General features: G+C 33.1%; 1 protein-coding gene, 1 long non-coding RNA gene and 1 pseudogene across 2 annotated transcripts; all 3 read right to left on the bottom strand.

Annotated features, from left to right (window-relative positions):
* Positions 1 to 5906: 5906 nt before the first annotated feature.
* Positions 5907 to 9310, bottom strand: LOC114762332 (G-type lectin S-receptor-like serine/threonine-protein kinase At4g27290). Its single transcript, XM_028951794.1, has 7 exons — positions 7904 to 9310; positions 7689 to 7811; positions 7193 to 7377; positions 6878 to 7088; positions 6544 to 6778; positions 6310 to 6460; positions 5907 to 6232 (listed from the first exon to the last, which is right to left on the bottom strand). The coding sequence occupies exons 1-7, from the start codon at positions 9183 to 9185 to the stop codon at positions 5930 to 5932; spliced, it is 2490 nt and encodes an 829-aa protein (XP_028807627.1). The 5' UTR covers positions 9186 to 9310; the 3' UTR covers positions 5907 to 5929.
* A 3110-nt stretch (positions 9311 to 12420) lies between these two features.
* On the bottom strand, positions 12421 to 12930 carry LOC114762331 (uncharacterized). Its single transcript, XR_003742240.1, has 2 exons — positions 12895 to 12930; positions 12421 to 12817 (listed from the first exon to the last, which is right to left on the bottom strand). It is a non-coding gene; the product is annotated as an uncharacterized LOC114762331 (long non-coding RNA).
* A 31-nt stretch (positions 12931 to 12961) lies between these two features.
* On the bottom strand, positions 12962 to 13927 carry LOC114762334 (G-type lectin S-receptor-like serine/threonine-protein kinase RKS1; annotated as a pseudogene).
* Positions 13928 to 14453: the final 526 nt, after the last annotated feature.

The raw sequence follows: 14453 nt of genomic DNA, 5'->3' as shown, positions 1-14453 counted from the left end.
TGTTGAACTTTTTTTTTTTTATTGGGTGAAACACAATTGAAAAAGAAATTGGTTTCATTTGAACTCAAGCATAATCCCCAAAATAAGAGAGCAGTGTAGAAATCAACATCATCATGCATTATTGCAAAGAGACAATCTTATCTTTGCATAACCTCTTTTTTTGGGTGATCAGCTATTCTTACAGATACAACTTGAGCGACCAATACCATCGGTTTTAAATTTCAGGAACTAATATCAAAATGGGTCCAAATTTAAGGGATCAAAATTTATGTTAACCCATTATTTTTTTTTAATACAGAAGCAAGCATTATGCTTGAAAATAAAACAAGAGATACAATATCAAATCACTGAACAAGATCAAAGTCCTTAAGCAAACAACCTAAGTCGAGCTGAAATTGATCTATAAACAAGATTCCGGAGGCTCCCAAATAATGGACAGCTTCGTATTGGCTTTACAAGCCACTCTAGTGAGGTAATCAGCGCACACAAAAAAAGACGGTCAAAGCGAGGCTCAGTAATCAGGAGATTTATTATCTTCATCCTTCAACCTTCCCTGCTGCAAAATTTTCCTTGCTCGAGGCACTAAGTCAGATGAAGAATCTCGAACCCTTAGGACGTCACCTGCTGAAGAATGCAGACTACGAGAATTTCAGCAGGATGCTGAACCCTGCAACTAGGATCACGCAGACGAAGAAGAGTGGAACCCGATAATTGCAATGAAGACTGTAAAAGGCCCATTCACAAAAGGCTTCTCCGTTTTCGAATTCGAACGGGTCGGTGGAATAATAGTGGGCTCCAAAGAGTCTATTTTACCACTTACAATACAATGGACATAAAGGCCCACATTATTTTTATTCCTGACCCAGGCTTCTGAGTTGTACTTCTATGACTATTCCCATTTACTTCGTTACCAGCTACTTGGGCTTTCAAACGTGCCCCGACAATAGTAGGCTTCGTATAAATCATCGAAACGAGTTTTGAAAACTTAGAGCTATTCAAGCGCTTCACCTTTGGCAACTCTACTTAAAGTTTTTGTACAAAAGAATAAATTAGATTTTTGGAGAGGTTGGGTTAGTTTTGGTTTTGCCTCTATGTTCTTCTCTATTCTTTTGTACGCCAAAAAGTAATTAGGTTAAAAGTTTCTTTAATTAGTATTTTTAAAATTGAACTGATCATTCACATGTCAAAATACTATTTAAAATTTATTTTATATTTTGATTGGAGTTGATTGTTATTACGAGAAAAGAATGTAATGATAAAAAAAATTCATAAGCAAACAAACACATAATAATAAACTCTAATATAGAAAACAATAGTAGTTCCATATTATATTTATTTATTAGGATTTTATAGTGTTTTTAAAAAGAATTTTAATATGTGAGAGGGGTTTTATCTTTCCTTGCCCTAAAGTACTTTTTTAAGTGTTTTTGTGGTTTTCCAAACTGTTCCTAAGTAAATGGTCTTATTAAAAAAAATGACATTTTTATATTTTCACGTGCCTTATGGTTTAATTTGAATAGTCTTTAGTCCCGTATGGGTTGTTGACGGTCAGTTTTTAAAATGAGTTATATATATATATTATACTCTTCGGTACTTAATATAAAATCTAATTAGTTAATTTGAGTATCTTCAAAATGTTAATTAAATTAATTAATATGATATGTTTTTTTAAAAACACCCAAGTATCTTTTTAATTTTTCTTTTTTTCTCTTATTTAATTATTATTGAGGAAATATCAACAGAGTTAATATGAAAAAAAGTTAATAATTATATAAAATAATTTTTATATGTAAGATTAATATTAACTCTCTAATTATATCTTATATTAAGTACTGAAAGAAGAGTATATAGAAAAAAAATAGTTGCTATCAAATATAAACTTCGGTCATTGTGTCATTCACTGTATTAACAGATTGCAAATCAAATCCTCCGTTAGTGAAGGCGACTGTTCACCCAACGTACACGAGAAGACAACTAGTCAACCACTATAGGGGCGAGAAATTTTTCCAGACCCATAAGAAAAGGACTTGAATGGGGCGATCTCGTTCTCACCCCAAAATGAAAATATTATATCCTTTATCATTTTATACGTCTATTCCCTCTTTTTTCATAGGAAAAAATAAAATTGTTATATTGTGATTAATCCTTATTTTGTTTTAGAAAATTGAATATTTTCATTAAACTTCCTTGAAAATCACATAGTATTATTCATTATATATATAAATATATTAAAACGGTATTAGATCATTGCATTTGAGTAGAGGTTATCGACGCAGCTAGAGGACAATTTTTTTTTTTTGGCCAAAAGCTAGAGGACAATTGAGAATACAAGTGAGCTATGTCGCGAAGGACAAAAATGAAAATATTAAAAATATGTTGGGTTGACTATTTCTGTTGCAGTTTTTTTTTTTATAAATTGGGTGAAACACAATTGAAAAAGAAATTGTTTTCATTTGAACTCAAGCATAATCCCCAAAATAAGAGAGCAGTTTCGAATCTTTTAAACACATCATCTTGCATTATTGCAAATAGACAATCTTATCTTTTAAAACTATGCCCATTAGTGTCCAAAATCAATAAGCAAAATCGATTTCATCTGGCTTCTAACAAAGTGATAGATACTTCATTATTTGAAAGTGTTGTATGATTGTTACGAGATTCTTCCCTAACTGGAATGTGTTCTAAGAGAAAACCAGGTTCTTTAGGTTCAGGCAAGACACCCTCACTACTCAACATGATAACCACAAATGTCATGTTTGGCTTATCATTAGCATGGTATTGCAAACAAAGAAGACCGATGTGGATCCATCGCAATACTTCTAATTCAATGCAAGAGTTCCCCAAATGTTCATCGACAAATTTTAGTGGGATTCCCTCCTTCCACAACCTCCATGCCTATAGCAATTCGAAACATTCAATCAGTTACCAATGTCAGCAATGATAAGAGAAAAGTTAGGCTCTTTGGCACTAACATGTCCAATAAGATTAACGCTTGGGCTTGGCCAAAAAGGCTTCTTGTTTTTCGTGCCACTCACTATTTCTAATAATAGTACTTCAAAGCTGAAAACGTCATATTTGACTGAGAATAGCTCATGAATTGCATATTCAGGAACTATGTAACCACTATTATACATCATAAAGAAATTAATATCATATTCAGTTAATGTGCATATATTCAAAATAAAGATATCATAAAACACACTTACTATGTACTAACTATTTGTCTTGTGTTATCTTCAATTTTATCTCCTCTAAATATTCTTGCCAAACCAAAATTTAATATTTTTGGATTTAATTCACTATCCAATAATATATTGCTTGCTTTGAGGTCTCTATGGACAATTTTTAATTCAGAATCTTGATGAAGATACATGAGTCCTCGAGCAATTCCTTGGATAATGTGAAAACGACCAATCAAGATGTTTACTTTCAGAACCTACAAATTTTTAATGTAATGATACTCATCATTACCCAGGGAGAAATAAAAGAAAAGGATATAAGTAAGCTAATTGATAGTTCTTTAGTCATACGAACCAAAAACAAATGAATCTAAGCTCTTGTTGGGCATATATTCATATATGAGCATTTTCTCCTCTCCTTGAATGCAACAACCAAGAACCTTAACAAGATTACGGTAGTGAAGTTTGGCACACAATTTGACTTCATTCATAAACTCATGCAGACCTTGGCAAGAACTTTGTGAAAGCCGTTTGACCGCCATCTCTTGTCCGTCTACAAGTATACCCTGCCATTTTTACCTCATATAAATGATTCTGAATGTGTAACATCATAAATCAGCAAGAATAATTGTAAACTTTCACTCTTAGTAAAAGTTGATTGCATCCTTGCCTTGTATACAGGACCAAAACCACTTTGGCCAAGCTTGTTGTCTGATGAGAAGTTATTAGTAGGCATTAGCGATTACTGCAAAGTCAAAGATGCGTTGCTCTGTATTTCCTTCATAACCTTCTTCATTGTTCATTTCTATCAAGGTTTTTAGCTCCATATTTCTATCAAATCCTTCTTCATTGTTTGCTGTTAGCAAGGTTTCTTTGTTCAATTTTGTACATTAAATGTAGTAGATAAATAAAAAAATTGGAAGGATTTTAATATTACTCCTTTAATCCTATTTATAAAGCACTTCCAGCATATTTTAAACAGATCAAGAAAAATCTTAAAATGCATGAACTCTCCATTAAAATATAACAACTTTTTAACTTTACCTTCATTTAATATCTTCATCTTTAAAGAAAAAAAACTAGCTACACTATAATAAATGATGGACAAAATAATATATTCATATTAAAAATTTAATAAAGTGACTTATAAATAGGACCAGAGAAGTATTATACTTGGTTTAGAAAATAACAGAATTTCACATTTTCCTTTTAGAAAGAGAGGATTGGAAAATTTTGATTGATTGCAATTTTCCCAAAACGCTTAAGAAAAGCATGAAAAAAGGCGGTCACCCCAAAATGGAATTAGTATATCTTTGATAATTTTTATATTGTTTATCTACTCTCTTTTCATAGAAAAAAAATAGTTATATTGTGGTTAATCTTTATTTTATTTTAGGAAATTCAACATTTTCATTAAATTTACTTTAAAACAACATACTCCTCCGGTCCTTATTATAAGACCCAATTTGACTTTTTATTTGGTCCTAATTATAAGACCCAATCCATTTTGTTTCTTATATTTATGCATTTTTTTCCAAGATAATCCTTCTAATAATGATAGTTTTAGCCAATATACTTAATTAGCAAGGATATTTTAGGAATGACAACACTTATTTATTATAAATAACCAACTTAACTTACTTTCTTAATCTCCTCAGATAAGTCAATTGGGTCTTATAATTAGGACCGGAGGAGTATTATTTATTTTATATACATACGAATTAAAAAAAAGTATTAGATTATTGCATTGGGTTGATGGAGGCAGCTAGCGACTACGCTGGAAATGCAAGTGAACTATGTTGCGAGGGACAAAAATGAAAATATTACAAAAAAAAAGTGCAAGTTTCTTCTTGGCCCTTTTATGTAAAATATATATATATATATATATGTTGGGGGTTAAATAAGTCATATTTTAGATTCTGAAAAGTAAACGGACGAATTAGCATTCCCTTGATGAATTGATCTACTAAATGAAAATCAAACAGCCCAAGCAGGTTGACTTGGTGTTCCTCAAGTCAGAATACCGTATACTTCACCGCTACGACAGGAGGCTTTTCAATGTGGGAATAAGGTAAGATAGTGATGACATATTTGGAATTCAAAACAACAACTTCAACTTTATTTTATATCTATCTGCCAATTACAAAGAGAAAGATTGGCCAAAATTCTTATAATACGACCAAGAGAAGAAAGATTCAGACCCTTTTCTTCCTCTTTTCTTTTAAAAACAAGATATTGGACAAAATTTTCATCTGTCATCATCAACGTATATTTTCAGCTTGTCTAAATGTAAGGAAAATTAGTTTTATTATAAGCAAATAAATTCATAAAATTGTTCACAACATAATCATATGGTGAGTTTTAATCATTTCTACAACTGTGATCTTATTTGTTGTTCAATTCCGATCCCGATAGTTCAAACAATAAAAAAGTAAAAAAAAAAAAAAGAAGTTCTTTTTAGGATGCTACAAGTTAAAATTTGCGAGGTACCTACTACTAAACTTTCCCGGAACAAGTTCGTGCAATTTTCATGCATAATGTATTCTTTCATTTGTCTGATGCAACTTTTTATTTTCCCCCCAAAATGGGGTAAAACACAATGGAAGAAGAAATTGTTTATTAAACTCAAGCACAATGCCCAAAGAAGGGAGCTATTTAGAATCAACAATATCTTTCACTATTGCAAATACACAGGCTTTTCCTTGAGAGTGCTCTTATTAGTGGTCCAAAATCAATAAGTAAAACTGACCTTACCTGGCTTCTAACAAGGTGATAGATACTTTATTAATTGAAGGATTTGTATGACTATTAGGAGATTCTCTCTTAATTGGGATGTTTTCTAAAAGTAAACCAGGTTCTTTAGGTTCAGGCAAAACACCTTCACTACTCAACATTATGACAACAGATGTCATGTTTGGCCTATCATTAGCATGGTATTGCACACAAAGAAGACCGACATGGATGCATCGTAATACTTCTGATTCAACGCAAGATTCCCCCAAATGTTTATCGGAGAATTCAAGTGGGATTCCCTCATTCCACAACCTCCATGCCTACAGCAATTCGAAACATTGAATTAGTAACCAATTTCAGCAATGATAAGAGAAAAGTAAGGCTCCTTGGTACTAACATGTCCAATAAGATTAATGCTTTGGCTTGGCAAAAAAGGCTCCCTGTTTTTCATGCCACTCACTATTTCTAATAACAATACTCCAAAGCTGAACACATCAGATTTGATGGAGAATAGCCCACAAATTGCGTATTCAGGAGCCATGTAACCACTATTACACATCATAAAGAAATTAATATCATATTCAGTTAATGTGCATATATTCAAAATAAAGATATCATAAAACATACTTACTATGTACCAACTATTTGTCTTGTGTTATCTTCAATTTGATCTCCTCCAAATATTCTTGCCAAACCAAAATCTGATATTTTTGGATTTAATTCACTATCCAGTAATACATTGCTAGCTTTGAGGTCTCTATGGATGATTTTTAATCTAGAATCCTGATGAAGATACATAAGCCCCCGAGCAATTCCGTGGATAATGTGAAAGCGCTTGGACCAATCAAGAAGTTTTCTTTTAGAACCTACAAATTTTCAATTTAATGATACTTGTCATTGTCCGAGAAAGAAATAAAAGAAATGGACGCAAGTCTGCAAGTTGATAGTTCGTTAGCCGTACAAACCAAAAATAAATGAATCTAAGCTCTTGTTGGGCATGTATTCATATATGAGCATTTTCTCCTCTCCTTGAATGCAACAACCAAGAACCTTAACAAGATTACGGTGCTGAAGTTTGGCACACAATTTGACTTCATTCTTAAATTCTTGCAGCCCTTGGCAAGAACTTTGTGAAAGACGTTTCACCGCAATTTCTTGTCTGTCCACAAGCATACCCTGTCATTTTTACCTCATATAAATGATTCTGGATATGTAACATCATAAATCAGCAAGAATAATTGTAAACTTTCACTCTTAGTTAAAGTTGATTGCATGCTTACCTTGTATACAGGACCAAAACCACCTTGGCCAAGCTTGTTGTCTGATGAGAAGTTATTAGTAGCATTAGCTATTACTGCAAGGTCATAGATACGTTGCTCCGTATTTCCTTCATAACCTTCTTCATTGTTTATTGCTATCAAGGTTTTTAGCTCCATATTTCCGTTAGATCCTTCTTCATTGTTTGCTGTTAGCAAGGTTTCCTTGTTCAATTTTGGACATTAGATGTAATATATAAATAAAACACAACTATTAGTAGCATTAGCTATAATTTATATGTAGCTCCATATTTCCTTAGGAGCCTTTGTCGTTGTTACTTAGTACACTTTGGTAAACTAAGTGAGAAAAATAGTCAAAGAAAAAAACAAAGAAAGGAAATCATTCCGTCCATTAGGAAACAAATTGGCATCAAGCTCAACCATGTTCAATTATACTCCAGTAATCACAAGATGGGAAAAGCGGGAGAAAAGTGAAGGCGGTTGCAATGGGAATGCTTACCTATAGAGTTTCTTCTAAGCTTGCAAACGCAGAACAAAGTGAAAAGCATCATAATAGCCAATACAATGGTCACCAGTGCTGTAATCACCATTGTTGTATTTCCATTAGCTCCATCCTGTTCAGCTTCACAACAAAATGAAGAGTTAATAGACAAAAAGTTGAGGTCGCTAAAGGATCCAAGAGATGATTGAAAAATGATCACTAAAAGGCCGCACCTGTTTCTGGAGAAGCAAGGCGAATATATAAATCCTGGTCATCAAAGGGAATCTGCCTTATATCAATTAAATCACCGAACCACATAGCACAACCACTTCCTCCTCCCCTGACATCTAAATTAGCATAAGCAGTACAAGAACAATTTTCCCAGCATTTGGCTTTGCATTCCACAAGTGTCATACTTGCATTGACCCAAGAATATTTAGTATCTGGCAATTTGAGCCCACTAAATTTGACAAAATAATCCCTGTTTTTTTCCTTGCAACTCCATGATTCATTACGGGTGCATCCTTCAGACCAGTCCATTGCATTCCATCTCTTGGGTGATTTTGGAAAAAAGCCCGTCAAGCACTGACAAATTGGTGTTTCACCCTCAACGCAGTTTCCATTAGGGCCACAACGGCTATATCTATCGCAGTTATCAATCGGTATATAACTGAAAGTGATCCACCTTTGATCTTCTTCAATCCATATCATGTCCAGTACTGAGTATAATGTCTGGTTCAAGACAAATCTGGTAATCAGTGACTCATTTCTCACATTATAAACGAAATACACCTCATCTTTATTCCAGACAAACTCTCCTTCATGAAGTGGATTGTTCGTTGCATGAGAAATGCCACTGAACCGGACACCATTCCAGGGACCACTCCTTATATACTCTGTTGTGCCCTGCCTGACTACGTCTTCAGGATAATTGTGTAGTACAAGTTCATCTGTAAGGTCTCCAAAGGAAGGGTCATCCCAATTCTTCCATGCTGTAAAACGTCGATTGAGACCAGTTCTGAGGTCCCATCCAAGCTTCATTCCTGGCAAAATTGAATCAGAAGGATAGTCAAAGCTTTGCCACAAATAGTTGTGAGGCTTTTGATCTTTCCCATCTCTTAGAACCAAGTTTCCAGAGCCTAAAAGCTGCACAATTGGACTCCAAGCTTTTGTGGTGGAATTTCCTGACCAAACAACTGTCTCGTTTTGGCCAAGAAGCACAAGATGTCCCTCTGTGTTTATTCTCAACATGCCAAAGTTGTTTTTGATAGGTCTGCCTCGGTTGGCAACCCAAACAACAGTTTTACCTGGGATTTTGTGGTACCAGACTCCAACATAGCGGTCTGTGGAACTACCAGGGCTAAAGAAACCCAATTCAAAGATTTCATTTTCAGAAACCAAGGTCTGGCCGTCAGGAAGAGACTCGAACTGGGTGAGGGTATCAGTTGCAAAAGAAAATCTAGGGAAGAACAAAAGCAGATTGGGAAGAACAAGCAAATAAGGAAGGATAGCCATGGATTCAATGAATTTGTCTAGCCTAGATTAAATAAATATACCCATGATCCTGATGGGGCACATGTTGAAAGGGCAGCCCACCAGAAGGCAGAAGTATGCGGGTTGACTTGGTGCTCTTGCAGTGCGAAAAAACTGTTCTCTTTCCTGCACAATGCAAGAATAAGATAATGACTTTCTGACATCGTATTCAGAATTCCAAACCCAAAGTTCAAATTCAACGTAATGCTTTCTGCCAACAAACTAACAGATCCTTGCACGTGTACTGAGATCCATCAAATGCTTGTAGCAGGGTCAGGGAAAGGAAGGATCAGGCCTTTCATTCTAAATTTTTATTGTTTTTTAGCAATGGATTCAACATAATTGATTTCTTTTTTTCGATAATGAACGTAATTGATTTCTACAATCAAGTTGTTCTTTGCTCCTTTTTACGTCAATGAAATTATCGTTTTTTATATTAAAATATTATACGAAAATAAAAAAATAATGATATGGTTATTATTTCTTAAAGAAAAACTAAGTGACAATCTATTAATAGATATATAGTATACAAATTTTGACGGGATCAAATGATCATGAATTAGTCATCAATAAAACATTCTTATCGTTGAAGTTGCAAGGATTTCAAGGGTTTCAAAGTTTCAATGGCAAATTCAATAAGATTTTGCTACCTACATTCCTTTTTGGGACCATGTAACAGCAAAAGAAAGAGGGAGAATTATTACGAGAAAAAATGTAATTGTCAAAAAACAGTTTCGCAAGTAGACAAACATATACCAATGTATTCTGATATAGAAAACAATGGTAATTCCGTATTATATTTATTTATTAGGATTTCATAATTCTCCTGAAAAATGATTCACATATGTTAGAGGAATTTTATTTTAATTTGCGGGGAAGTACTTTTCTTAAATGTTTTTGAGTTTACCAAACTCCTCCTGAATAAATTAAGGGAGAATTATAATGAGGTCCAAAGGAAGAAAAACAATTGAAAAACAAGTCCCAGAGGTTGTCATTCTCACTATAGGACTTGTCATTATAGGTTGTTGAGGTTGTTATTGGGACCTTTCGGTAATTATTTCTCTTCTATGGGATTTAATTGTAATTCTCTCATAAATTAATGGTCTTATTAAAAAAATAATAACTTGGCCTTATTGTTTAATTTGAATAGTGTCCACGCATGTTTTCTTGATGGTCAGCTTTCAAAATGAGTTATATATATCATATATACAAAATAATAATCGCTATCAAATATATAAACTTTAGTCATCATGTAATTAACGACATTAAATGTTTGTTTGGATTGGTTTAAATAAGTGCTTATAAGCACCTTTTATATAAATTGAGATAAATTTTCTCTCGCATACTTACCTCATACTCTGGAAATTACAATTAAAAAACTATTTAAAAATTATTCCAAAGGGGTCCTGAAAAACTGCAATTCAAATTCTCCGTTAATGAAAGGAATTGTTCACCTAATGTACACGAAGAGACAACTATTTGCCACCTTTCTTTCTTCTTTTTTTTCCCAGCGTGGTTGACAAAATAGTTTAGCAACAAGAAAATAATGCAGCGTAGGTGAAGGGAAAAAAATTGGAAGGGTTTTAATATTACTTCTCTTATCCTATTTATAAAACACTTCTAGTATATTTTAAACAGACCAAGAAAAACTTTAAACCGCATTAACTCCCCATTACAATACAACAACTTTTTAACTTTACGTCTATTTAATATATTCATCTTTAAGAAAAACTATCTACACTATTATAAATGAAAGACAAAATAATATATTTATATTAAAAATTTAATAAAGTGACTTATAAATAGGACCAAAAAAGTATTATGCTTGGTTTAGAAAATAACAGAATTTCACATTTTCATTTTAGAAAGAGAGGATTGGAAAATTTTGATTGATTGCAATTTTCCCAAAACCCTTAATAAAAGCATGAAAAAAGGCCGTCACCTAGGAAATTCCACATTTTCATTAAATTTACTTAAAAATAACATATTATTTATTTTATATAAATACGTATTAAAAAAAGTATTAGATTATTGCATTTGAGTACGGTTGATGGGGATTTACATTGGGTGTTCATCAGTTTTGATGAGCACCCAATGCTCATCAGTTCCAGATATGGACGGTCCAGATTTATTTTTATTTTTATTTATTTAAAATAATTATTTTAATAGGTATAAGATAACAAATAAAAATAATCTCTTAACTATCATTTTTTAAAAATATAATTTTTTTATTTGAAAATAATTATTTAATAATATTAAATCTAAACCGTCCAGATTACTTATCAGGTGATAAGCATCAGTGGTGAGCATCAAATGAGGACCCATGGAGGCAGCTAGACGACTGCGCTGGAAATGCAAGTGAACTATGTTGCGAGGGACAAAAATGAAAATACCAAAAAAAAAAAGTGCAAGTTTCTTTTTGGCCCTTTTATGTAAAATATATATATATATTTGTTGGGGGTTAAATAAGTCGTATTTTAGATTCTGAAAAGTATAAGGACGAATTACCATTCCCTTGATGAATTGATCTACTAAATGAAAATCAAACAGCCCAAGCAGGTTGACTTGGTGTACCTCAAGTCAGAATACCGCATACTTTACGGCTACGACAGGAGACTTTTCAATGTAGGAATAAGGTAAGATAGTGATGACATATTTGGAATTCAAAACAAAAACTTCTACTTTATTTTATATTTATCTGCCAATTACAAAGAGAAAGATTGGCCAAAATTCTTATAATACGATCAAGAGAAGAAAGATTCAGACGCTTTTTTTCCCTCTTTTCTTTTAAAAACAAGATATTGGACAAAATTTTCATCTGTCATCATCAACGTATATTTTCAGCTTGTCTAAATGTAAGGAAAATTAGTTTTATTATAAGCAAATAAATTCATAAAATTGTTCACAACATAATCATATGGTGAGTTTTAATCATTTCTACAACTGTGATCTTATTTGTTGTTCAATTCCGATCCCGATAGTTCAAACAATAAAAAAGTAAAAAAAAAAAAAAGAAGTTCTTTTTAGGATGCTACAAGTTAAAATTTGCGAGGTACCTATTATTAAACTTTTCTGGAACAAGTTCGTGCAATTTTCATGCATAATGTCTTCTTTCATTTGTCTGATGCAACTTTTTTTTTGAAAAAGGAAAAAATGGGGTAAAACACAATCGAAGAAGAAATTGTTTATTTAAACTCAAGCACAAAAAGAAGGGAGCTATTTAGAATCAACAATATCTTTCACTATTGCAAATACAGTCTTTTCCTTAAGAGTACTCTCATTAGCGGTCCAAAATCAAAGTAAAATTGACCTTACCTGGCTTCTAACAAGGTGATAGATACTTTATTACTTGAAAGATTTGTACGACTATTAGGAGATTCTCTCTTAATTGGGATATTTTCTAAAAGTAAACCAGCTTCTTTAGGTTCAGGTAAGACACCTTCACTACTCAACATTATAACAACAGATGTCATGTTTGGCCTATCATTAGCATGGTATTGCACACAAAGAAGACCGACATGGATGCATCGTAATGCTTCTGATTCAATGCAAGACTCCCCCAAATGTTTATCGGAGAATTCAAGTGGGATTCCCTCATTCCACAACCTCCATGCCTACAGCAATTCGAAACATTGAATCAGTAACCAATTTCAGCAATGATAAGAGAAAAGTAAGGCTCCTTGGTACTAACATGTCCAATAAGATTAATGCTTTGGCTTGGCAAAAAGGCTCCCTGTTTTTCATGCCACTCACTATTTCTAACAATATACTCCAAAGCTGAACACATCAGATTTGATGGAGAATAGCCCACGAATTGCGTATTCAGGAGCCATGTAACCACTATTATACATCATAAAGAAATTAATATCATATTCAGTTAATGTGCATATATTCAAAATAAAGATATCATAAAACATACTTACTGTGTACTAACTATTTGTCTTGTGTTATCTTCAATTTGATCTCCTCCAAATATTCTTGCCAAACCAAAATCTGATATTTTGGATTTAATTCACTATCCAGTAATACATTGCTAGCTTTGAGGTCTCTATGGATGATTTTTAATCTAGAATCCTGATGAAGATACATAAGCCCCCGAGCAATTCCATGGATAATGTGAAGCGCTTGGACCAATCAAGAAGTTTTCTTTTAGAACCTACAAATTTTCAATTTAATGATACTTGTCATTGTCCGAGAAAGAAATAAAAGAAATGGACGCAAGTCTGCAAGTTGATAGTTCGTTAGCCGTACAAACCAAAAATAAATGAATCTAAGCTCTTGTTGGGCATGTATTCATATATGAGCATTTTCTCCTCTCCTTGAATGCAACAACCAAGAACCTTAACAAGATTACGGTGCTGAAGTTTGGCACACAATTTGACTTCATTCTTAAATTCTTGCAGCCCTTGGCAAGAACTTTGTGAAAGCCGTTTCACCGCAATTTCTCGTCTGTCCACAAGTATACCCTGCCATTTTACCTCATATAAATGATTCTGAATATTAACCTCATAAATCAGCAAGAATAATTGTAAACTTTCACTCTTAGTAAAAGTTGATTGCATGCTTACCTTGTATACAGGACCAAAACCACCTTGGCCAAGCTTGTTGTCTGATGAGTAGTTATTAGTAGCATTAACTATTACCGCAAGGTCATAGATACGTTGCTCCGTATTTCCTTCATAACCTTCTTCATTGTTTATTGCTATCAAGGTTTTGAGCTCCATATTCCGTTAGATCCTTCTTCATTGTTGCTGTTAGCAAGGTTTCTTTGTTCAATTTTGGACATTAAATGTATTATATAAATAAAACACAACTATTAGTAGCATTAGCTATAATTTATATGTAGCTCCATATTTCCTTAGGAGCCTTGTGCGTTGTTACTTAGTACACTTTGGTAAACTAAGTGAGAAAAATAGTCAGAAGAAAAAACAAGGAAAGGAAATCATTCCGTCCATTAGGAAACAAATTGGCATCAAGCTCAACCATGTTCAATTATACTCCAGTATCACAAGAAGATGGGAAAAGTGGGAGAAAAGTGAAGGCGGTTGCAAGGGAATGCTTACCTATAGAGTTTCTGTATACGCTCGTAAAAGCAGAACAAAGTGAAAAGCATCATAATAGCCAATACAGTGGTCACCGGTGCAGTAATCACCATGTTTTATTTCCATTAGCTCCTCATGTTCAGCTTCACAACAAAATGAAGAGTAATAGACAAAAAAGTTGAGGTTGCCAAAGGATCCAAGAGATGAT

The sequence above is a fragment of the Neltuma alba genome, unplaced genomic scaffold, assembly GCF_004799145.2.
Source record: "Neltuma alba isolate B1F8T4 unplaced genomic scaffold, ASM479914v2 tig00011211_pilon, whole genome shotgun sequence".
Classification (NCBI taxonomy): domain Eukaryota; kingdom Viridiplantae; phylum Streptophyta; class Magnoliopsida; order Fabales; family Fabaceae; genus Neltuma; species Neltuma alba.
The sequence above is the reverse complement of the archived record's forward strand: the minus strand, read 5'-3'. Positions and strand labels throughout refer to the sequence as shown.

Excerpts from the sequence above, each read along its gene's own strand:
- LOC114762332 (XM_028951794.1), bottom strand. The coding sequence starts at position 9,185 with ATGGCTATCCTTCCTTATTTGCTTGTTCTTCCCAATCTGCTTTTGTTC. Across the intron at positions 7,378-7,688 it reads GCTTAGAAGAAACTCTATAG|CAAACAATGAAGAAGGATCT; the intron begins GTAAGCATTCCC and ends CCTTGCTAACAG. Across the intron at positions 6,233-6,309 it reads GCATTAATCTTATTGGACAT|GCATGGAGGTTGTGGAATGA; the intron begins GTTAGTACCAAG and ends GAATTGCTGTAG.